The sequence below is a fragment of the Zingiber officinale genome, chromosome 8A (assembly GCF_018446385.1).
Source record: "Zingiber officinale cultivar Zhangliang chromosome 8A, Zo_v1.1, whole genome shotgun sequence".
Lineage (NCBI taxonomy): Eukaryota > Viridiplantae > Streptophyta > Magnoliopsida > Zingiberales > Zingiberaceae > Zingiber > Zingiber officinale.
The window spans coordinates 74,228,120-74,251,288 of record NC_056000.1 but is presented as its reverse complement, the minus strand read 5'-3'; the positions used below and the strand labels follow the sequence as shown (position 1 = coordinate 74,251,288).

Genomic DNA, 23,169 nt, shown 5'->3' with positions numbered 1-23,169 from the left:
TGGCTCATCCACTTGGTCTTGGCCGGCCCTAGCTTGGGTTCCAAGCTAGCTTGGCCGGCCCCATTGGATGGGTAAGAAGGTGGGTATGCGGTGGGTATAAATCTCTATATACTAGAGGCTACGATAGGGACCGAGAGGAGGAATTGGTTTTGGTCTCCCGATAAAATTAAGCATCTCGTGTTCGCCCCGAACACACAACTTAATTTCATCAATAATAATTCATTCCACTAAAGAACTATTATTGAACTACCGCACCAATCCCAAATTACATTTTGGGCTCCTTCTTATTATGAGTATGTCAGTCTCCCTGTGTTTAAGATAACAAATGTCCACTAATTAAGTAAGTTACTGACAACTCACTTAATTAATATCTAGCTCCAAGAGTAGTACCACTCAACCTTATCGTCATGTTGGACTAAGTCCACCTGCAGGGTTTAACATGACAATCCTTATGAGCTCCTCTTGGGGACATTCTCAACCTAGATTACTAGGACACAGTTTCCTTCTATAATCAACAACACACACTATAAGTGATATCATTTTCCAACTTATCGGGCTTATTGATTCATCGAACTAAATCTCACCCATTGATAAATTAAAGAAATAAATATCAAATATATGTGTTTGTTATTATATTAGGATTAAGAGCACACACTTCCATAATAACTGAGGTTTTTGTTTCTTTATAAAGTTAGTATAAAAGAAACGATCTCTAATGGTCCTACTCAATACACTCTTAGTGTACTAGTGTAATTATATAGTTAAGATAAACTAACACCTAATTACACTACGACCTTCCAATGGTTTGTTCCTTTCCATCATGGTCGTGAGCTACTGTTTATAATTTATAAGGTACTGATAACATGATCTTCTGTGTGTGACACCACACACTATGTTATCTACAATATAAATTAATTGAACAACTACATTTATCATAAATGTAGACATTTGACCAATGTGATTCTTATTTCTAGATAAATGTTTATACCAAAAGCTAGGCTTTTAGTATACACTCTAACAGCCTGACACCATACTGCTACAGTCCGAGCACCTCTCTGATGGGACGGCAGAACCTTCCGTCGTAGGATTCTGCGTATGGCTTCGTCGTCGAACATGCCTGTTGTCAGAAGATGTTCCCCAATGTCCCCTTGTCCTTGTCTCCTTTTTCCCTGCGCTGAGCGTCCAGCTGCTCGACAGGCACATCACTTCCGACCTGGCGTAGGTGTTGGTCCGACCGGGGAGATTCCCGGTCGGGTGCTCGGTTGATATTGTTCCTGCCCATGTTGCTCTATGCCTCGGCCGAGCGGACTACCCGCTTGGCCCGGCGACCCTTTTCACCACGAGCGTCGGAAACCCGACTCCCCGTCGGGTTGTCTTTGATTCCGCTCGGACCCGTTCGGCCGGTCGACCCAACCCTTCTCCGATCGGTCGGACCTCATGCTAACCCTTTTGACTTTTGACCTCTACGTGTCATTGGCTCCCCTCAAAGGGGGTCCCCTATCCTTACCACCGGATCAATATGTAAGTTAGAGAATTTGTGAAATTTTTTAGTTCATGCCTATGAAGAAGTGTCCTAATTTATATGTTAACTATTTTTATAGGTGAAAGACCGTAGAATATCAAATGTGAGAGATGATAGGTTAATCAATATTGCATCAGGGCCCCTCCGTAAAATAAAGGTATACTTTGGTTACTATGTAAATGACCTTAAATTTCACGTGGCACAACGAGATTCACAAAGATTAACCTATAATTCATGTGTTTGCGTCAAAGGATCTATGAACAACAATAACACTGAGATTGATTACTATGGTAAACTTAAAGAAATCATAGATATTGAATATCCTATATTACCTATAAAGAGATGTGTGTTGTTAAATATTCATGGTATGATCCGACCCCAAGAATAGGTACCACAATACGTCCAAATTATAATTTAGCTGTTATTAATGCAAACAAAAGATTCAACAAGTTTGAACCTTTTACTTTCATGATACAAGCGAATCAAATTTTCTATCTTGAATACCTTACGAAGAGAAAAAGAACTAGTGAATGATTGTCTGTTTGGCGAATCAAGCCTCACTCGACCATAGAGATGCCGAACACAGTCATTGCTCAAAACTATGATGCATTTCAGAATGATGAAGTGGAGAGACATTCAGTTGATTTATCCAATTTACTTCTCAATTACTTGTAGATGTTAATGTCACTTACGAAGACATAGATGATAGAGAGATGCCCAACAGTGAGGATGAAGTGGAACTAAGCTTATCTAGCGATGAGGACATACAAACTGTTAATGTTGATTAGTCAGATGTTAATAATGAATAAATATTAACATTATTATTCATCAAGTAAGTAATGTTTTTATATTATTTTGTATTTATATTATCATGTTTTCAAACCTTATTATGATGTGTTGCAATGTTATTTTGCAGATATCATTATGGCAGAGCAGCAGCCTGTAGCTCCCCGTGACGACAAGGTCCTTAGAGTTGTCGGGAACTTGTAAGTACTTTTCTTATTAATAATTTAAGTTCATATATAAACTTTACTTATAATATATTTCTCACAACTTAATAATATTTCATGCAGGTTCACTCCAGATGACCACTGAGTTGCCACATATATCACTGGAAAATTCAAGGAACGAATTTGCACGTCTAGTACTACATGGAGGCATGTAGACCAGGAGATGAAGTTGTTTTTATTATAATGAATTTGTGATAAGTAATTTTAATATATTTGTTATTCTATAATATAGTTATCATTTAACTAAATATTTAACTTATAATTGCAGAAAAGATATACACGGAAGGACGGACATGAAGAAGAATTTAAAGTTACATTGAATACTTATTGTGCCAAAATATACATAGATTATATGTATTATATGAGAAAGAAGGGCACTAGGCTTGCGTATGTATCTGAGGCGATATGGAGTGCTTGGACGGCCACCTGGGCTGTAGAAAGGTGGCAAGCAAATGCTGAAAAGGCAAAAGCAAATAGAAATACAGAGCCAGGTGGTCCGAGCACCGAAATCGCTCGGCCTACGTCAGGATTCAGATTTATTGTTGATCATACCATGTATTTGATGAGTATAATTTAAAGTTATATTTTGTAACAAATTTTGTATTTATTACCAAACTTATATAATTTTATCCCAAATTATTTTGTATGTAGAAATGTGAGCTTGCTCGACAACCCACATATATGGAGGTCTTTCTCAAGACCCACAAGAAGAAGGATGGATCATTTGTTGATTCTCGATCTCAGACTCTACATGTAAGATTATTAACTTTATTATATTTGTTATTTCTATCTTGATTAGTATTTAGTAATACTGACAAAATTAGATATTGTATTTTTCCATACAGCAACAAATGACAAAGAAAGTAGACATCTCAGCCATCAGTAGAGGGAGGAGAGCTACAGTCTCTATCCACCGACGCTTTAAATGAGATTTATTATGATATTGTCGGTGGAAGGATAAAAAACTCCACCCTCTATGACCTTGACTCTCAGGCTAAAATTGCATTTGATTGTTTGTGGAATCAGGTGGGCCGTGTTAGTTCCTCTTCTTCTAGTGAGATGCAGTATTTAAGACGTGAAAATCAAGAACTGCGTACTCAACTGAAATCAATGGATCAGAGGATAACCGACATAGATCAGTGGAGGGCGGATGAGGAGAAGAAGAGAACCGAGCGTGATGCGAGTAATGAAGCTCTCATGGCCCAGATGCGAGCGATCACGGCTAAATTCACTCACGCATCACATGGTTTTGAGTTACAAGAGACTCAAGATCCATCAAATGATGATAAGTAGCTTTCTCGGAGGTTTGTTCTACTACACTTTAGTTTTTATTTATCATATATACACCGTGGTAATATATTTATTCTGTTTTAATATTATAATATGCTCATTTCTAAATATTTTAATACTATATGTTTCAGGAGTCACATTTGGTCCTATTTACATATTGGCTCTTCATGTCATCATATATATACTCATTTTTGTTCATGTATCATTTCATATAAAATTCGTTATATATATATGCAAACTGTTTACTTATACATGAACATGATCATTTTGTATTTGACTTTTTACAAGATTTTCTTTATTATTTAGTGTTCTTGTATTTTTTTTGGAGTACTTTCTATTGTGGTATATATTCTGTAAACTTGAATTTAGATATGGATATTTGCATATGTATTCTGCAGATTTGTTTAATTTTATTTCTTTTAGATAATTATAATTGTTTCTATTAGTATGAATGTTAGTTTATTTGCGCTTATATGGATTATATGAAAAAAAAGAATGAATCGTTAAAATGTATGGAATGTATTTTTTGTGTGGATTTTATAAGTGTAATTATTTGTGTATGATTGTTATATGATGTATGTGTATGGATTATATTTGATTTGTTTGTATGTGGATTGTATTATACCATCGTTTGTGATGGTTTTTGTATATTTAGAAAATGTATATAGAGAAGAGTGTGTAAACAAAGAAAATCTAGTGATTTTTTTTTTTATTTCTGATGGAAACAAGTTTTCGTCGGTAAGTATCGCAAATAATTACCGACAGAACCACTATATTCCGTCAGTATTTCGATAGATTACCGACAGAAAACTTGTTTTCGTCGGTAATTACCAACGAAAGACTTGATTCCATCGGTAATTACCGACAGAATAATGGTTTCCGTCAGTATTTACCATCGGAAAACTAGTTTCCGTCGGTAAAACCGAATAATTTAAGTTTTGTCTACTGACGAAAACATATTTTCCGTCAGAAGACACCCGAATGCTGGTACAGTGTTTCCGGCAACTAATGACGGAATTATAATTTCATCGTTAAAATATTAACGACGGAATTCCTTAATCCGTCCGAAAACACATTCTGACGGATATTATACTGACGACTAATTTTCCGTCGAAATTCCATCAATATATCCATGTACCAACGAAATTCTGACGGATATTTCCATCGATAAACTTGAAGTTTTTTGTAGTGTAATTTGCCAAATTAGACTTTAATGACCATCATTTAACACATTCATAAGATCCAAAAACACTTCTAGTTTATTTTTTTAGTTGGCATCAAGTATTCAGCTTACACTGATTAATTCTGGGGGTGACCAATTCGACTCCACGAAAGTTTTCCACTGGGTGAAAAAAAAACACTTCTAGTTACTTCACTTGAGTTTAAAGGCAATGTTTTTAAATTCTTTTACTTTGTTTTGAAGTCAATTCCATTTTGGGGTTTGAAGTCCACATGAAACTCCAATTTCATTCCCTAAACCCCTTGTCCATAACCTTAAATTGGAATTATAAAACGTTCTATTTGCTTCATCCCTTACTGAAACTAGTTCTTTCGAAGCTAAATTAGCTTGTTTACTTAAATTTCTCATTCTAATTCTGAATAATTGATTTTCTACTAAACTACACATTGTTGTTAGTGATACAGTTGGTGACAGTGTAGTTGAGAACTGTGGTATATATTTTCTGTGAGGAAGCAGGTATCTTCACCTTGCCTATTATCAAACACATTCATCTTCCTCCTCTGCGAGAAACAAATGATCTCCATCTCGAATAACTCTAATGTCGTCAACTTCTGCATTGTCTCGATTGAGTACCTTTATTGGATGATGGCCAGTGAACTTTTCACCTGCACATAGTCTCAATAGTTGATCAATATGGTGCACTGAATTCTTTCTTTAAATTTTAACTGTTGAAAAGTAAAACTTACTAGCAATTTGGAAGAGGTTCTCCAAAGAATCAGGCAGGTTTATGAGTTTCCCTATGTCTTCTTTTGAACTTCTTATCTTTCTCGAAAGCCTATGAAGGACAACTCTTCTTCTAGGCATCTCCATGTTACTACTCTCCTTACTAGAAACAAGGCTCTGGTTTTCGCTATACAAATCATGTTCCTCAACTCCAGCAGCTAATCCTTGTTGTTTTAGTTTCTGTAAAATAAAATTAAGGACAAGGTGTCAGAAATGCAGTCTATTAGGGAGGCTAACTCAATCTATATACCTCTAAAAGATTCTTCATAACTCTGTTCGCATCGTCTACATTCTCCTTGATCATGCTCATAACTATGGTGCTACTCAGCCTTAATATTTGTGATAGTTCGATGGTTCGAGCAGTAAATGTCTGCGGGCTACAACACAGGACCCCAATCTCCCCAAATACTTCTCCTGGTCCTAGCCTTCCATGAACCTGTTCGAATAAAAACACACATTTAGAGACAAACTTCAGTATGAAACTTATCACACAAATAATAAAATTAACATACTTGTTCAGTTCCATCAATGTCTGATCTCAAGACCTGCCATTAAGTTAAGCAAGTAACTGTGATCAGCTAGCTATACAGGAACCTCATTTTTAACAAACAAAAATGATTGTTTATTACTTACCACTGCTCCTGTTACTACTATGTATAGATCTGTTGGTGCCTCATTTTGTAGTATCACATCTTCCCCTGGCAGGAAATACTCGGCCTGAGTCTCTACTACCTACTTATCGCAAGAAAGTGATACAAAAATGTTAACTGTTATTGAGGTTTGGAGACTACAATCAAGAAGTTGCGAGTTTATATATTTCGATGATATCTACCAGTTGATTAAGGGATTTGAAGGAAACTCCACAGAAAAGGTAGGCTTGCCGTAGAATTGGAAAGAAGAGGTTGTATGCTATGCTCGAACGGATACCCTTGGGGAGATCATTCAAGGTCTCTTGCTGCTTTAGCCCTTCTGTTTTGAATCTTAGACATATGTGAGACAACATTTGATCCTTGATCCGCTTCGGAAGCTGATTCCTTGCTGCAAATTCTGTGGCTGCCTCAATTGTGTCCCTCTGTCGCATCAAATCATTGTCAAAAGAAGAATATGGAATTCAAATGGTTACTTTCCAAGATAGCATTCAGCCTCGAAGATGATTTTGTATTAGCCTAAGCAATATAGATCAGCAACTAAACACGGTAACGAGTAGTATGTTTTCTAGGATAGCAGTACGATAACAATTCAAATCTAATTGTAACTTCTTTACTTCCTAGAGCTCAGCTGTGTCAACTAGACTCATTTGCTAAGCATACAAAATCAACCAGACAGTTTATAAGATGGATTATAATGATTTCTGATAGTCGGAAACAGGAAGAACACATACAAAGTGTTGAGTGCGGCTGGTTCCATGAACAACAAGGTTTGTCATATTTCCGATAAGGTAAGCTGTGAGCCCCAAATTAAACAACATGTAGAAGATGCCAAATAGCATTTCTCTTGTGTTTTCAGCATGCAGGTCCCCATAACCAGTTGTTGTCAGTGTTGTAATGGACCAGTAAATTGCAGTCACATATCTGACCCATAGACTTGACGATCGAAAGTTTGGCATGGTGGCACCTATCCATGTCCTCCTCGGGTCGGGGTATCGGTCGGCAATGAGATAATTGAAGCATCCAGCACAATGCACAGCAAAGAGAGTTACCTGAAGACAACAACGATTGTGAGTACATAATTTGTTTGGACACAAAAAAGTGGAGGATAGCTCGAAAGCTTACTAACACAAGCTTTGTGCATCGAGTCAAGAAATAGTTGAACCTGATGTCCTTCTCGAGCCTATCGAAAGAAAATGGCACATGATGTTAAACCATTTTCACTCTCGATCTGACTTTGAACACACTGTAATTTTTAGGATGCAGACCTTGAGAAGAGTGAACTAACTCGCCGCAGCCGCCATAGTCTCAACATGTTCAGTATCTTGAAACCGAGATCATTGCCATTGCCTCTAAACAGAAGGCTGATTGCCTCAAACGGAGCAGTCGATAAGACATCAAAGACGAACCAGGAGGACAGATATCTGTATGATCTGGCTACATGATAAATAAATGAATCTTGAATCTTAGGACAAAGAATCATGCACAGACAAACCTGACTGCGATTCTCTTTGGATCATCAATCAAGACATACGATTTTCGATCGAGGCAAGCAACAAAAAAGGTAAGCACTATATCAATTGCGAAAAAACTGTTGAGAATGTTCTCAATCCATAAAAGCTTTGCCGGGAGATATCTCAGGAAAGCTAATTCAAATGGGCAAATCCAGGCTGAATAAATGACAAGTAGAATCAAGAACATCTGCCATGCTCTGTTAATCAACACAAGATTAAGCAGTCAGTCAGTCAGCAGGTTAATGATGAATACCATCATTCGATTGTCCAGTGCTTCACCTGTAACGAGGATCGAAAGGCGATATCATGAACCTCCTCAGCTTCACTGACTGGTTGATATGTGCCCCCAGAGATGGCAGGAGGTCACTGGAGAAGCTGTAGCCACTGCTTTCCCCATGGAAGCAGCCAACAAGACAAAAGGCCTGAAAACTGGACTTTGCACCCGAGAGGAGCATGCTTTGCTTGCTTTGGTTGGAAAGGGGAAGGTAGGTAGTTGAGTGGAGGAGAGCAGTTATGGCTGGGACTTTATACACAACAGTGACAAAGAAAGGAAAGATACAACATGGATTGTCTGGCTCAAGGACGAATCACATGCTGAGAATGGAGACTTGTCCAGAACTGTATTGATAAATTTCTCAAGATCATAAAGCTTGATGCAGTCCATAGACATGTGTGAAGATTTCTCATGTGTTTTGTCCTGCCTTTCCATATGATGCAGCAACCTTGAGGAGGTGGGAGTTGTGGGGTGTGGGTCATTAATGGAGGCTAACCATCCTCATCCTAGGAGGTTGGGTGGTCCTTCTCCTCGTGAAACTCCAACTGGTTTCTCCTCTCTTGTCGCCCTCTTCATTTATTTCCACCATGGCTTAGTTTAAGCTGAATTCTCCGGTCATTATTTGTTAACTGTGTCTAGTGGCTTTGCACTCTAGTGGCCTCTTTAGATTGGAAAAAGCAAGTAAATCTTTTGTTAATTAGTCATTGTCATATGAGTCAGTTGAGTGAGAGAGTTTTACAGATGAATTTGTCATAATAAGGGTTGATTTTGGCTTGATAGAACGTCTACTGCAAGTATTTTTTATGACTAATATAAAATTTTCGTAAGACTAAATTATCATCTCAAGATTACTCAGTATAAGTTAAATATATAGTACCAACTAAAAAAAATTCAGTAGAAACAATCAATTTTAATTCATTTAACTTGTTTAAAAATTAGTCATGGCCAGTTATTCAGTCACTCTATATATAAGCATTACTCATGCTTTGAATTTGTTCCTCGCATTCGAACCACTAAACAGACGAGAAAAATAACAACCAAGGGCTCATAATTTAGTTTCGATTTTGAATATTGACATTTAACCAGGGCTCATGCCTTTTTTAGGTTCTCTTTTTTTTCATTTTTAACCAAAAAAAAAGCAAACCAATATAATTTAAATTTAAATTGAATATTTTATTATTTCCCTTTTCCATTTTGAATAAATATAAGAAATTGTCAAATTCCTTTACTTTTTTCCTTATATTTCATTTCGTCAAAAAATGGAACCACCTCTATATTTAGACTTATGATTATCCGAAAAGAATATTTATGATATCTAAAAAAATTTCTGTAGATATTTGTAAAAACAACTAGACCTCTCTCTCTTTCTGTGTAGAATGCTTGGTTTCAACCACAAACTTAAGCTACAATCCAATCCAAGTGAATCACCACAAATGTAGCACAATGATTAGTTGTTAGTCAAAATGATGATGACCACTACTTGTCCATCCAATAAGAGAAATCCTAAATTCATCAAAAAAAAGAAGAAATCCTAAATGTTACCCAACTACAAAAAATGGAATAAAGTGTGGGAAAATAGTGGCAAGGAGACCATAGTCACACCTTCCTCATTTTACTTGCTCTCTCCTTTCAGCATCATGCAGGTAGCTCTCCTTGAAGAGGACAATAATTCTCATATCTATATTTTCTATATTCAGAGGAATGACTAAGTTGACTAATTGTGTAGAATAATATGGGAAAAAAAACTACATGGAACTTGCCTAGTTGTTCGAATGTCTCTATTAGCATTAATTTTCTTTATCCTATCTTTATGAAAGAAAGAGCCACAAAAGTGACCAATTACAAGTAGTTGAAATGTTTTTTCGACAACAAAGAATACAAGTGAACCACACAAAATTGAGTTTGAGCTTTTTTTAGAGAAGACAAACAAGGATGACTGTCTCGGCACCAATAACAATTGAGGCTCATAGAGCTAATGACACTCCCAGCACATTGCAAGTAACTGAGGCTCGATGCCTTATGGTAAGTGTTCTAGCTCATAGTCAGCTTAGCGATAAGTTCATGCTTAAATTGTAACACAAAACACCAGTTACATGCTCGTGGGCTATTGAGATGAGGCAAAGATATTCTCCTATCAAAGTTATTTTGTGTGGATCAACTAGCATAATCAGAACTTTGGTAATTTCACCAGGAAGAGATGCAAACACATTAGATGTTCCCATTGAGAAAGTTCAGCGTCTTTCATTCTCACTTGCATCATAACTGGAACACTCTGTGGGTTTTACTAAAGAAAGAAGAATTACAACCACATGGGATAAATTTAATCCGTCAGGAAAGACACTGAACAAACGACAAATATTGAAGTAGAGATCTGAACGTTTGAATGTTTGATACACCGTTTCTGTTTTATATGGTTGTCCATACGATTAATTTGAATCAAGCGAATGATGGATTGTTCTTGACCCATCAACAAGGTGTAGCTGAAATTTTGGGTGCTTGTCGCTGTCTGTCCACTGTGCTGAAACTCCTTTAGTGATTCAAGTCTCCCTATGTAAACAAATAGGGCTTGATAGTGAAGAAATCACAATTTGGTTTCTACCACTCTTGGCGTCTCATCAAATACCAGCTTACACATTCGCCAGATCAATATCTTATCACGCCACAATTCAACAGAGAAGAAAATACTCAAAAGAGCTGAAACAAAAGGTTTCTGGTACTTAAGTGAGCAACTCGCTCCATTTTAAGTTGAGCCATGGGAGTTCTTCATTCGCATGGCCTTTTTCATCCATTTCTGAAGAGATAGAGCTTCTGATGTCTTATGTGGTTGTTATGTGCCACTTTGTCTACAAAGAGAATTTTATAACATTGTGATGTATCACCTACCACTATTTAATAAATTGGAGCCTTAGATAGTTAGAAAACAACATATGTAACAAAAATTAAATGTGCCATGGATGAAAATGCTAAGATGACTGTGTTTACACAAATAAGATAGGATATAAATAGTTTTATTTGAGAGTAGTTAGGTGTGCTTCCAATAGATAATAAGAGCAATTAGGCTGATGCTTTAGTTCCAATAGATAATAAGAGCATTTAGGCTGATGCTTTAGTTGTACTCAAATTGCAGATTATGGAGTGGCGAGAATAAGCAAGTAGCAACACACAAAAGTAGGTTCACAAGCGATTTAGATACCTCTGTATAAAGGGTACCATTTCAAAATCTACGGCCTGAAGAGATGCCACCTATATCATGAAGGCATCTATTTGTTTTATCTATTTTAATTTAGAATTTGTATGCATTGGAATTCACTATTTATGCAAATTGTTATCACAAAATTACTGATCCACTTATCTAATTGCATTGTTTGACAAAGTTATAAATAATACTTCTTTAGTTTGTCATCAAGAATCAGACCAATGAATGAAGATAGAATTGTAATAGTGAACCATTTTGACTTTAAAGTCAACGAACACTAAGGAAAGAAACAATGATATCTGTCATGCTCAAATAAAATTAACGATTTCCACAAATAAACACAAAACTAATGTTTTACTCAATGAATGGCAAGACTACTGAACTAGCAAAAGAAGTAACATATGAAAGGAACAATGGTTGGAAATAAACATAGTTGTTGTTACCTTGATACAATAAATAACAAAAGATGACCATGGAATAATTATTTGTATGAAGAATCCATCCAAAGCACAAAAATCTCCTAAAGTTTCCGGTCGAGATCAATTCCACCAACTAGTGGTTCTCTCATCACAGATGGTCTTTTCTCATTTCTAGTTGGACCAGGAGACAGGAAATTATAGAATAGATGAAGAGACATTGTCTGAGCTTTTCTGCAGAATATAAACAATTTACTCAAACTACTATCCACCAAAAACAAAGACACCATGAAGTATTTTTCTTGCCTGATTATGTTGCAAGCCGAAATTAGGACAATCATACTGACGATACGCAGGGTTGCCAATAGATCGCGAATTCGATGTGGAGACCAAACCTAAGCTAAAACAAACACCATTATTACCCCTGCAACCTTCTTTGTTCCTTTTCTCACTATAACTATCCGAACTCCTTATGTCCATGAAGGAAGTTGAAGTGGTTCCTCTGAGATGGAGCATGTTACTTTGCTAAACAAGCAAAATTTCAACTTAACAACAAGAAAACCATCTACCTAATAGCTTGGAATTCATGTTTTCCCAAATTACTGTCATTTGTACAAGCATCCATCTGACCTTTTTCGTGAAGTGTGCGGAATTGGTGGCCAGTAATCATCTCTGGAGAGCAAAGGATTTTGAGGGTAATAAGCCGTGGGATTGTCGAGATGAGAAGGGCGAGACAGCCTGTTGCCAACTATTTCTACTAAATTCTAGCAAAATTAACAACAATCACAACGCAACACATACACACAACATTGGCCAGTGGTACCAAAAGTTCTTCCTCATACCTTTCCCTGATCTTTCCAACAAGAAAGCAAGTCGTAATTGTTAGAGGTATTTTGGTTTGAAGGGGGCTTGATGGGATGATTCACTCCAGGTGACATGAGAAATGTCGAAGAATTCACCTGCAAACATGCAACATCCATCATTTCAAATCAGTAAAAGGAAGCCAGGAATCCGAGAACAAGCTTCGCCAACCAGTTCAGTTGGTGGCCTCTGTTGCTGCTTCATGCAGGCCAAGCTTATCGATCGGGTATTGCTTCTGAAGGATCATCGTTAAGATCGACAGCATCCCAAAGCGTCGAGGAAAACCCTGGCGGGTTGCAGTTGATGCGGCCGTTGCTGCTCATTGATGGCGGCGGCATCGGTTACAGGCCGCGGCGGCGCGAAGGTTAGGAGGTTGCGAACCGGAGGTATAGCGAAGAAAGCAGAAGAGGCTCGTGGCTTGGCGAGCGGGCGGCGGCGAGAGTCCGAAAGGCTGCGAGGGGTCCAAGGAGGAAGACGCGTCGCCGCCGTTCTTGTCCTGCTCTTCGAGATAGCGGAGACGCTCTAATTGCGCGACCCCGAGGCCGCTTTGCGGGGTCTTATTGAGCCTGCTCTTCTTTGAGAATTTGATCGCTGCCGCCGCCGCCGGCGCGCACGAGTCGTTCGATGGAATGCAGAGCCCAACCTTGATATGGTGATGACCTTCGAACACCATGGCTGAGAAGACAGGCGGAGGAAGTAGAGCAGATCGGCGTTTTATAAAAGAGGAGGCGGAAGAGCAGGAAGTGGAGAGGGAAAAGGTAGGCGAATTTTCCGGATTCAAAGAGATGTTGATTAAATCGTGTCCCAGAGGGGTGTGTCGCCCATATTCTCGCCCCACTCCTTCCGATTCTCGAGCGCAAACTTCGAGAGCTCCGTCACTCCTCATTCGTCCTCCACGTCCCTTTTCTTTCCTTTTTGGCTAGTTTTGATCCAGAGCAAGCTTTCTTATAATAAGAAACTTTTATAATAAGTAAAAGAAAACAATTAATAACAAACTGTGTACTTCTACTTAGTTAGGAGTTATTTAGTCCCACATTTTAACTTTCACGATTTATCATGTTTATCATGGCTTGCTATTAGGGTTTTAATTTTGGAAGATACTGTATTTGTTTAGCGGGATGCTTGGGCGAGCGAATCAGTTTTTACCATACGATTTACAATATTTATAAAATAAGATATGAGTTAGGGGTTTATCTTAGCTCGTATGATGAAAACGATTCAGGGAAATCCTAGAGTCACTAATCTCAGCGATGGGTCCGCTTTGCCACGGGTTGCTGGATCTGATCCCATCTCCTGCAGGGAAAGGAGATGGGCCAAGACCTGCGTGGAGCCTTTAGATCAGTTCAACAGATTCTTGACCGTGATTCAGTAATCTCTTGGCCAAGCAATAGGGTTTACATAACGGGGCTCACTCCTACGAGCAATTATTTTTTCCTTTTTCTGTTTTTTTCTCTGGTTCGGTTGGTTATGGCTTCATGCTATGGGACACCGATCTGGTTAGTTGTATCCATTAACAAGTGTGAGTGACTTAATGAGCTTTTCTGTTGAATCATCCAAGCAATGTGGGGCACTGCTTAAATCTTCTGAAGAGGCACTTGACTTTCGAAGTACAAATGATAGCCATTAGAGTAATTGGAAAAAGGATGCTTCTAGAAGCGATGGCCGTGGAATGGAAAACTGCCCTCGAAAACCAACCGTTAGCGGGGGAAAAGCTAAAACTAATCATGGCCTATGTGGTTAGAGGGAGTTAGTTATAGGAAACGATATGCGAATCAATTGATATATTTAGTGAGATTGTTTATTAAATAGTAAATTTCATATATTAATATATGAGTTTCTACCAATTAATAATAAATTAGGGGATGAAAAAAATTATTGTTCATCTCCTCTCCGATTTAGCGTGTCTTCTTCCTATTTTCCCCCTATTTCTTTTTTTCTATCGTACTTTTCTTCATTCACTGGGATTTTCCTCTACCTTAGTGAGTGAAATTATGTAGAGAAAAATCCTAGTGAGTGAAGTAAGATAATGAAAAGTCATGGTAAGCGAAGTCAGATATATGGAAATCCAGGTAAATTAAGGTTGACTAGACATCTGGAGTTTGGAAGTCCAAGTGGGTCATGGATGATCAGACACTTGGCACGAGATGGTAAGTCCAAGTGGATTAAGGTTGATTAGACACTTGGTACAAGGAGGAAAGTCCATGTGGATCGATTGAGTAGTGTGTTTCTATCGTGAGGAGCTTAATCGATCGAGAGGAATTCACGAGAGAACATAGAGTCTCTGTATCGATTGGGCAATCAATCCAGAGCACTCTCAATCAATCAATTAATCGATTGAGAGAGGTTTTTCGCGATGCATAGTACATGTTGTGAGGAATCAATTGGGAAGGTGCCTAATCGATTCCGGGACTTCTCGCGAGAACACAAAGGCACTTTGCATCAATCAATTGATTGACCTAGCTCCTCCAATCGATCAACCGATCGATTGGATTATGATCGTTGAACAGATTACGAGCTTTAGATGATTGGTATCGCTTGGATATGATGTCACAATCAATTGGGAGTAAACCCAATCGATTGGGAACCCTAGATTGCGAAGGATAAGCCATTGGCGAGGTTCAAATGCAACAACGTTAACATGATTCTTCTCCACTACTGTTCGTCAGACTTTGAGCTTGGAAGACAAGTGTTGTTGCACTTTCCAATGGGTCCAGAGGCATCTTCTTCAACAAGATATCAAACAAGAAGAGGTTTTCATTTATATTTTTATTTACTGTTGGACCGCGTTGGCCGGCTAGAAGGGGGGTTGAATAACCCTGTAAAAGTAAAAGAAAACTACCATTCTCGAACTTTCAAAAGAACACTTGCATAAATAAAGTAAGCAGAAAAATAACAAGAATAAGAGGCACCGGATTTAACTTGGTTACAACCGAGGAGGTTATTAATCCAAGGAATGTGTCGTACTAGTATCTCCTTCAGGCGGAGAAGTCTCTTACAGCAATAACGCACAGAAAAATAGAAGCTAAACTCTAAACAAAGCGTATAAGTGTTAGAAATGCTAATTGCTTGAGTTGATGAAAAGCTTCTGGACCAAGGCTGTATTTATAGCCTAGGAGGGGATAAAATTTTATCCCCTTCGCAACGGATCGCGTTTGACCGTGATCCGGTCAAAACTCAACTCCGGAAGCTCGGAATGGCTCCGGGTGCTCGGACCACTATAGTCAACAAAGTTGACTTTTGATCCGGGCTCTCTGCTCCGATGTTGCTCGCCTCGGTCCGGGTCTTCCGCTCCGCCTCCGCTCGCTTGGGTGATTTAAGCCAACCGAAATAAGGCTCACCCGAACCCAATTTCGACCTTCTCAAGCAACCTTCCGCTCCGCCTTCTCGTCTCTCGGAAATGTCGCGCGCCTCCTTCTCATCTGCCCGTGTACTCTTCCGCAGCACCTCGTATCTCAGATGCACCGAGCCCGTCGGCTCTCTCCCATGCCGTCCTTCTCACTAGCTGTGTCTTTTGCTCGACTCCCTGTACTCCTAAGCTCCTGCACACTTAGACACAAGGTTAAAAACATAACAGGACCTAACTTAACTTGTTGATCACATCAAAACAATCTTGGGGTTCCAACAATCTCTCTCTTTTTGATGTAAGTAACCTAAGTTAAGTTAGGGTAAATAGACATAAAAATGAAATAACTAATATTGCAATAAAGTGCAAAGAGATAGAAAAATTGTAGAAAAAATTAGTCTACCTCCCCCTAGACTTATAATTTTCCTTCTCCCCCTTTGATCACATAAAAAATGGGGTTCCAAGAAAAATCTAAGGGTTAAAACTTAGAAAATTTTAAAAATTATTTCAATGATTTTTAGATAACATTTCTAAGTGAAAGAAAATCTCAAAGAAAATTTCTAAGTTAGGCAATTTTGCATGAAAAAAATATTTTGAAATTTTCTAAGTTTTTGTAATCAAAATTATTTTGAGAAAACTTAAGCAAGAAAATTTTTCTAAGATTTTTTTTTTATTTTCAAAAAAATATTTGAAAGACTTTCTAAAGTATTATTTAATTTTAATTTTAATTTTTTATCAGAAAGTTAATTAAACATTTCATTTCAATATTTTGGCTTTCAGACAGTGGCGAGGCACTAGGCCTTCTTGATTATTGGAGAAACAACCAATTTCTTAGATAAAGCCTCATAAAGAAATTAACTGTTTAATTTTCTCGCTGAAAACGCTAAATCTAATTAATAGTTCAAGTTAGATAAGACTTTGGAACCCAATATAGGTTCCAACCTACTGGATTAACTAAAAATTTCTTAGGGGCATACCTTTTTAAAATATTTCTAATTTGTCCTTGGTGATATCTAAAATATCAATTTAAATTATTATATTTTCTAAAATTTGTATTATGGGAACATGCATGATTTTTTAAAGAATCTATTTGTCTTTTCAAATTTTCATTTTCTAACTTTAATTTATCTAACTCTTCTAATGGGTAAGACTTAGCTAGAATTACTTTTAAATTTTTAATTTCCTTTTCTAACTAGCAGCAGTCTTTAGTTAATAATTTAACAAATTTAAAGAGTTTATCGGGAGAAAGAGATCGTACCTGACTTATTTTATCGATCTCGTTATCCGAGTCTCCCCCTGAACTACTGCTTTCTTCCGACGTAGCTCCCCCTTCATCGATGCTCATTTCGGACGAGCTTGAATCGTAGTCCTCGTCTTGATGACTTGCCATTAGTGCAAGTCCAGAGAAAGCCTCGACTTCCAATTCGGACGACGTATCGTCCCATGTCGTCTTTAAGATCTTGTGTTTTTGGACAGACTTCTTTCCTTTGTCTGTGTCCTTGTTCCTTAGCTTGGGGTAGTTGTCCTTGACGTGCCCTTTTTCATTGTAGTGGTAGCAGTGGATCGTCCTTTTCTTTCTACCCTGCGGATTGTTAGTTTTTCTAGAATTACATAACTTCTTAAAGCGTCTTACCATCATGACAATTTCCTCGTCGTCGAGGGAAGACTCTGACTCAGGTTCACCTCTCGATACTTTTAGGGCGATGTTTGGCTTGGGCTCCTCTCCCACTTAGTTATTTAAAATCGAGAAATTTTAACATGCACACACATCACACATGCACACAAACACACAAGCACACAAACGCAACATATAAAGGCAATAAATATGAAAATAAATTTCCAACTATTATGACATTATCCATCGTCGTCCTCCGTATGCCACCAACTCTAGCCGCCGCTAACCCCAGCTAGGTGAGGAGGAGAAAACCTAGCTACCGACCCTAGGGTTTATGCCATCGTGTCTATCCTGCTTCCTTCTTCGTTGTGCCTTCGATCCTCAAGGTAGCACCACGCATAGCAAGGATACAAGCCACAACAAAAATAAATAAAAAATTACATTTATTGATCCTATATTCTATGAAGGAATGTGTTGGTGCAACCTTAGGTCAAGGTTGACCTGACTCGAGTTGACCTGACTCGAGTTGTATTTTGATGTTTGACTTAGGAAGATTGTCGGTGCAACCTTAGGTCAAGGTTGACCTAGTTGAGTTGCATGTTGATGTTTGACACTCGTGGAAGAGTTGTATTCTTGATATGGGACAAGAATAGATGTTTGGGAGATTGTTGGTGCAACCTTAGGTCAAGGTTGACCTGGTTGACCTGATTCGGGAAAAAGTCCAAGTATGGAGACTTGGCACTGGAAAAGTTCAAACAGGAGCTTGGCACGCGAAAAGTCCAAGTATGGAGACTTGGCACGGGAAAAGTCCAAGTATGGAGACTTGTGGAAAAGTCCAAGTATGGAGACTTGCACGGAAAAGTCCTAAGGGGATGTTAGGCGGTGTGGAAAGTCCTGGTGAGGAAGCAGTGGGAAAGTCCTAACTGGATGTTAGGCGGTTGAAAAGTCCCGGTGAGTGAAGTCAGTGTTGGAATGGTGAGTGAATCCAGTGAAAATCCTAGTGAGTGAAGCTAGGTGAAGGTGAAAGTTCCGGTGAGTGAAGCCGGGCATTCGGGAAAATCCTGTGAAGCGGTGAAAATCTAGTGAGTGAAGCTAGGTGAATGAGAAAGTCCTAACGGGATGTTAGGCGGTTGGAAAGTCCCGTGAGTGAAGGCGCAGTTGGAAATGGTGAGTGAAGCCGGTGAAAACCCTAGTGAGTGAAGCTAGGTGAAAGTCCCGTGAGTGAAGCCGGGCAGGAAAATCCAGATGGATCAAGGGTGATCGGACATCCGGTGATGGGAAGTTCAAGTAGGTCATAGGAGTGATCGGATACTTGGTACGGAGAGAAAAATCTAAGTGGGTAAAAGGGATTGACCGGACACTTGGGAGTCCTAGCAGGTCAAGGAGTGACCGGATGCTAGGCGCAATGTACCAACAGTCAAGATTGACCAGATGTTGGTTTGGACTTGGTTTGGGCGAAAACCATGAGTTGGATCGATCGGTGATCGATCCGGGATCTGAAATATTCGATCGGTCGGTGACCGATCGGAACACATCGATATCAGTGTTAACTGATCGATCGGTGACCGATCGAGTCGATCGAGCCGAACATGAGCGGGCGAGGGGCTGATCGGTCCGGGGACCGATCAAAGCCTGATCGGTCCCGGACCGATCAGAGGTTCCTGATCGGTCCATGGACCGATCGGGGAGAAGCGAAGGAGGAGGGAATGGATCGGTCTGTGGACCGATCCACATGGAAAACACAGAAGACATCTAGCCGTTGCGACGCAACGGCTAGATTTCTTCTGTGTTTCTTCGTTTTCTTCGCAGGTTATAAAAGGAGGGCTGCTGCTGCGAGCCTCTCCTCTCCCTTCTTCCGGTTCTTGGTGCTGCTAAGCTTGCTGTTGAGCTTTGTTGAGCTGCTTTGAAGCTTCGCGTGAGCTTCCGGCTGGGTCACCTGCTGTTGTAGGCGCTTGGGAGCGGCTGCTTCTTCCAGTCGAAGAGAAGGCAAGAAAGTTTACATTTGTATTGTACTTTATTTCTTGTTTTCCTTGTACTCTTTTCTTGCTGTTGCAAGAAGTTTCTGTGGCGAGGTTTCTCCACCCAGAAGGAGAGTTTTTATTATCCGGTTTTCCGGGGACTCATCCACCGACGGATTGATTGGGTTCGTCCACCTTACGGACACGCCGAGGGGTAGGAGCATCATCTCCGAACCTCGTACATCGCTGTGTTAAGGTTCGATATTCTTCCTTTCGTTTCTAGTTTATTTTTCCGCTGCGCTAACGAATTGTAGGAAGAAACGAGTGATTTGGGGCGGCTATTCACACCCCCCTCTCTAGCCGAGTACGTACGATCCTAACAAGTGGTATCAGAGCAAGGTCGCTCTTCGCCGGATTAACACCCGAGGGAGCACAAGCTAGAGATGGATCAACTCGGAGAGGACATCACGATTCCACCCTTCTACGATTGCGACGACTTCGCGTTTTGGAAGGTAAGAATGAAATATTTTCTTATGACTAATCTTGAGAATTGGAGGTGTGTGCAAGTAGGTTTCACTCCTCCGGAGGATGAAGAAGGAAAACCTCTCAAGAAGAAGAGGTGGACGAAGGAGCAAATCCACAAATCAACCATCAACGATGAGGTAACGAAAATCATTGAATTTTCTTTACCTAATGATGTTTTGTGTAGGATAGGTGGGTATAACGATGCCAAGGAGTTGTGGAATAACTTGGCAAAGCTCCATGAGGAGAACTCCACTTCAAGTCATGAAGAGGAGTCAAGTGAGCCAAGGAGCTCACTTCATGAAGGAATGAATTTAGAAGTTGAGGGCCACTCAACATCTAAAGAAGAAGAGGAGGAGAGTTCTTCTTCAAGTTCAGAGCAAGAAGAAGAAGAAGCGTCTACCTCCGGAAGGGATGAAGAAGAGAGCTTTCATCCACCCTCAAACCTAGGTAACTCAAGCATTTTAATTTCTAGCAAATTACACATAATGTGCTTTGAGTGTAGGGAGTATGGACATTACAAGAGTAAATGTCCAAATAGAGTTAGAAAGACTCCACCGGCGCCAAAGGTCAAGGAAGCCGGAGTCCCAACACGCAAGGGCAAGGAGCACGTGGTGTGCTTCCAATGCAAGCGAAGGGGACATTATCGGAGCCAATGTCCGAGAGGGAGGCAATCTCACAAGGACAAGAGATCGAGTACATGTATAGGGGAAGCTAGGGCAAACCCTAAGGTAATCTCTAAGGCACATTCTTGCAATTCTAGTAGGATGCATGCTAGTAGCCTTATTGCTATTGTCAAGAATGATAAGCATGTTAATTATAGAAATCGATACACATGCTTAGGTGCCAAACATGTGAGCCTAGATAAGGATAACACTAGGAAAGCCAACCCTAGAATTAGCTCATCTAAGGCTAAGGAAAACCTAGGTAGGAATCCAAAATCATCTAGACATATGCCTAGGAATACCTCAAAGAAAAATGATAAATTAAAGCTTGAGGTATTAGAGAAAGAAAATCAAGTCTTGAGGTCAAGACTTGACTCTCTAGAAAAGGCTCTTGAGGATTTGACTCTAGGGTCTAGGGGTCAAAAACCCAAGTCCAAGGACAAGAAAGGTTTGGGTCACAAACCTAAGTCCCAAATGGTCAAGCCCACTTACCACAATGTTCCATTCGATTATGGAACAAAACCTAGGGCTAGGAAGACCATTACCAAGGTTACAAGGGGAGTCACCCCTATAGTTGACCTTGACGAGACCCAAACACCAAGGCTACAAAGCCTAAGAGGGTCATTAGGAGGGTTGCTAGGGAAGTCATCCCTAGTGAATATTTAGTGAACCCAATGAGCTCAAATAGGTATTGGGTTCCTAGGAGCATCTTCTCTACCCCATAAATGGGTTAGAGAGTGTCAACTCCAATAAGAAGGGTAGTTAACCCAACTTTGAGGAAATTGACACTCAAGAAGCATTTTCAAGGTTTTGTGAACCTTTGAAAATGAAAAGGAATTATCGTTTACTCCTTGAAGAGTAAATTGTGCCATATTTGAAAAATATCGATTTTAATCTTATTTGGCACAATTTAAGAAAACCTAGAGAAATACCATAATTGGGATTTTGGTTTTCTCTTAGGGATATATGGGCAATCTAGGGTTAGATTTTAAGTTAGCCAAGGCTAAGGATACTTAGATAGGAATTTAGGTATTTTATTTGTGCTAACTTGCCATGATTGGTTGCCATATGTCATGCCATGACATCATATTTATTTTATTATCATTTGAAATGTCATGATAATGCTTAGGTTATCTATATGTCATGTTTATTTAAGTTTTCAAACTTTATGCCATGACATCATGACATTGGCACATGTTTTTACTTATGATATCATTTTATGCCATGTCATCATCTCTTGCATTAATAATCAATGAAATTGATTTAAGGATGAAAAACACATTTTGATATTGAGATCAAATTTGTGTTTAGAAAATGCATGAGACCTTAGTCTAAGATACCTAAACCCATATCTCACATCAACATTGACTTGGATGTGTTTGATACACTTTAGATGTATGTGAGATATTAGGATCATGAGTTAGGATCAAGGTGCATAGTTTTTGTACCTAGATGAGCCTAATTCAAGAAATGGAGGATCATAGGGAAAGCTTGTGTACAAGTCATGTACATTTAGCCCTAAGATTATGGTCCTAAATTAAAAGGTTTAAAATCATTTTAAAATTGATTTGAAAAACCTTGATGAAGCTTTCCTAGTGATAGCATTCATCATTGAACATTGTGATACAAAGTTGAGTTAAACTTGAACTATTTCAAAGTTTTAGAACTTTGTATCAAGATTGAAAAATGGAAGTTATTTTCATAGAAAACTATTTTTCCATGATAGTATATGTTATGAGGAATGTATCCTCAAAATTTCACAATTTTTCGAATTTTCTGGAATTTTCTAGGAGTTTCTGAATTTCGGAAAGGAAATTTCAGAAATCTGCCTATCAGAGTCTGGATCGGTCTGGGGACCGATCCAGGTAAGTCCTGATCGGTCTGTGGCCCGATCCAGTGAAGCATGGATCGGTCTGTAGACCGATCTTGTGAGTTCCGGTAGCGCGAGTGCGATCTGGTGAAGGCCTGATCGGTCTGGGGACCGATCAGAGCGTGCCAGTTTCTGATTTTCAGCTGTTGTCTGAAATTTCAGTTATGGAAATGGTGTTTTTGTGGATTTCTAAAGGTTTGGAACTCACAAAGACATTGTTGGTGCAATGGTCAAGGGGGAGTTGACCTTTAGGGGGAGTTTTACCTAATTGTCAAGGGGAGTTGACTTTTAGGGGGAGTTTTACTCCTTAAGACTTTTGAGGATTAGTGATATGGGATTATCACTAAGTTGATTGTTGAGTTTAGTATCAAGGGGGAAATTAAGAGTTTCAATGAAAGGTATGGGACTTTCATTAGGAAGAAACTCTTGATCTTGATACCCTCTTTTTCTTTTTGATGTGTGTCAAAAGGGGAGAATGTTCATTGGAGAATTATTGGAGAACC

At 39.1% G+C, this 23,169-nt stretch overlaps 3 protein-coding genes across 5 annotated transcripts in view; all 3 read right to left on the bottom strand.

Moving 5' to 3' along the window:
* Window positions 1–5,397: 5,397 nt before the first annotated feature.
* Window positions 5,398–8,818, bottom strand: LOC122009553 (potassium channel KAT3-like). The gene is made up of 11 exons (XM_042565752.1): window positions 8,226–8,818; window positions 7,928–8,143; window positions 7,701–7,856; window positions 7,558–7,615; window positions 7,167–7,484; window positions 6,618–6,857; window positions 6,419–6,517; window positions 6,298–6,330; window positions 6,036–6,221; window positions 5,749–5,965; window positions 5,398–5,667 (listed from the first exon to the last, which is right to left on the bottom strand). The coding sequence occupies exons 1-11, from the start codon at window positions 8,399–8,401 to the stop codon at window positions 5,540–5,542; spliced, it is 1,827 nt and encodes a 608-aa protein (XP_042421686.1). The 5' UTR covers window positions 8,402–8,818; the 3' UTR covers window positions 5,398–5,539.
* Window positions 8,819–10,379: 1,561 nt separating this feature from the next.
* LOC122009554 overlaps window positions 10,380–23,169 on the bottom strand; it is a 38,142-nt gene continuing 25,352 nt past the window's right edge. The window contains exons 3-6 of one of the 3 annotated variants that reach the window (XM_042565754.1): window positions 12,463–12,596; window positions 12,139–12,334; window positions 11,860–12,066; window positions 10,380–11,063 (exon numbers count right to left, since the gene is read on the bottom strand). In XM_042565754.1, the coding sequence (XP_042421688.1) occupies window positions 12,031–12,066; window positions 12,139–12,334; window positions 12,463–12,596 (366 nt within the window). In that variant the 3' untranslated portion in view covers window positions 10,380–11,063; window positions 11,860–12,030. Of the gene's footprint in view, window positions 11,064–11,751; window positions 12,067–12,138; window positions 12,358–12,462; window positions 12,597–23,169 lie in introns of those variants that run through there. The other 2 variants (XM_042565755.1, XM_042565756.1) reach the window with 2 other exon arrangements.
* On the bottom strand, window positions 12,591–13,615 carry LOC122009555. The gene is made up of 2 exons (XM_042565757.1): window positions 12,865–13,615; window positions 12,591–12,791 (listed from the first exon to the last, which is right to left on the bottom strand). The coding sequence occupies exon 1, from the start codon at window positions 13,577–13,579 to the stop codon at window positions 13,013–13,015; it is 567 nt and encodes a 188-aa protein (XP_042421691.1). The 5' UTR covers window positions 13,580–13,615; the 3' UTR covers window positions 12,591–12,791; window positions 12,865–13,012.

Excerpts from the sequence above, each read along its gene's own strand:
- LOC122009553 (XM_042565752.1), bottom strand. The coding sequence starts at position 8,401 with ATGCTCCTCTCGGGTGCAAAGTCCAGTTTTCAGGCCTTTTGTCTTGTT. Across the intron at positions 6,331-6,418 it reads TAGTAGTAACAGGAGCAGTG|GTCTTGAGATCAGACATTGA; the intron begins GTAAGTAATAAA and ends ACTTAATGGCAG. Across the intron at positions 6,222-6,297 it reads ACATTGATGGAACTGAACAA|GTTCATGGAAGGCTAGGACC; the intron begins GTATGTTAATTT and ends TTATTCGAACAG.
- LOC122009555 (XM_042565757.1), bottom strand. The coding sequence starts at position 13,579 with ATGAGGAGTGACGGAGCTCTCGAAGTTTGCGCTCGAGAATCGGAAGGA.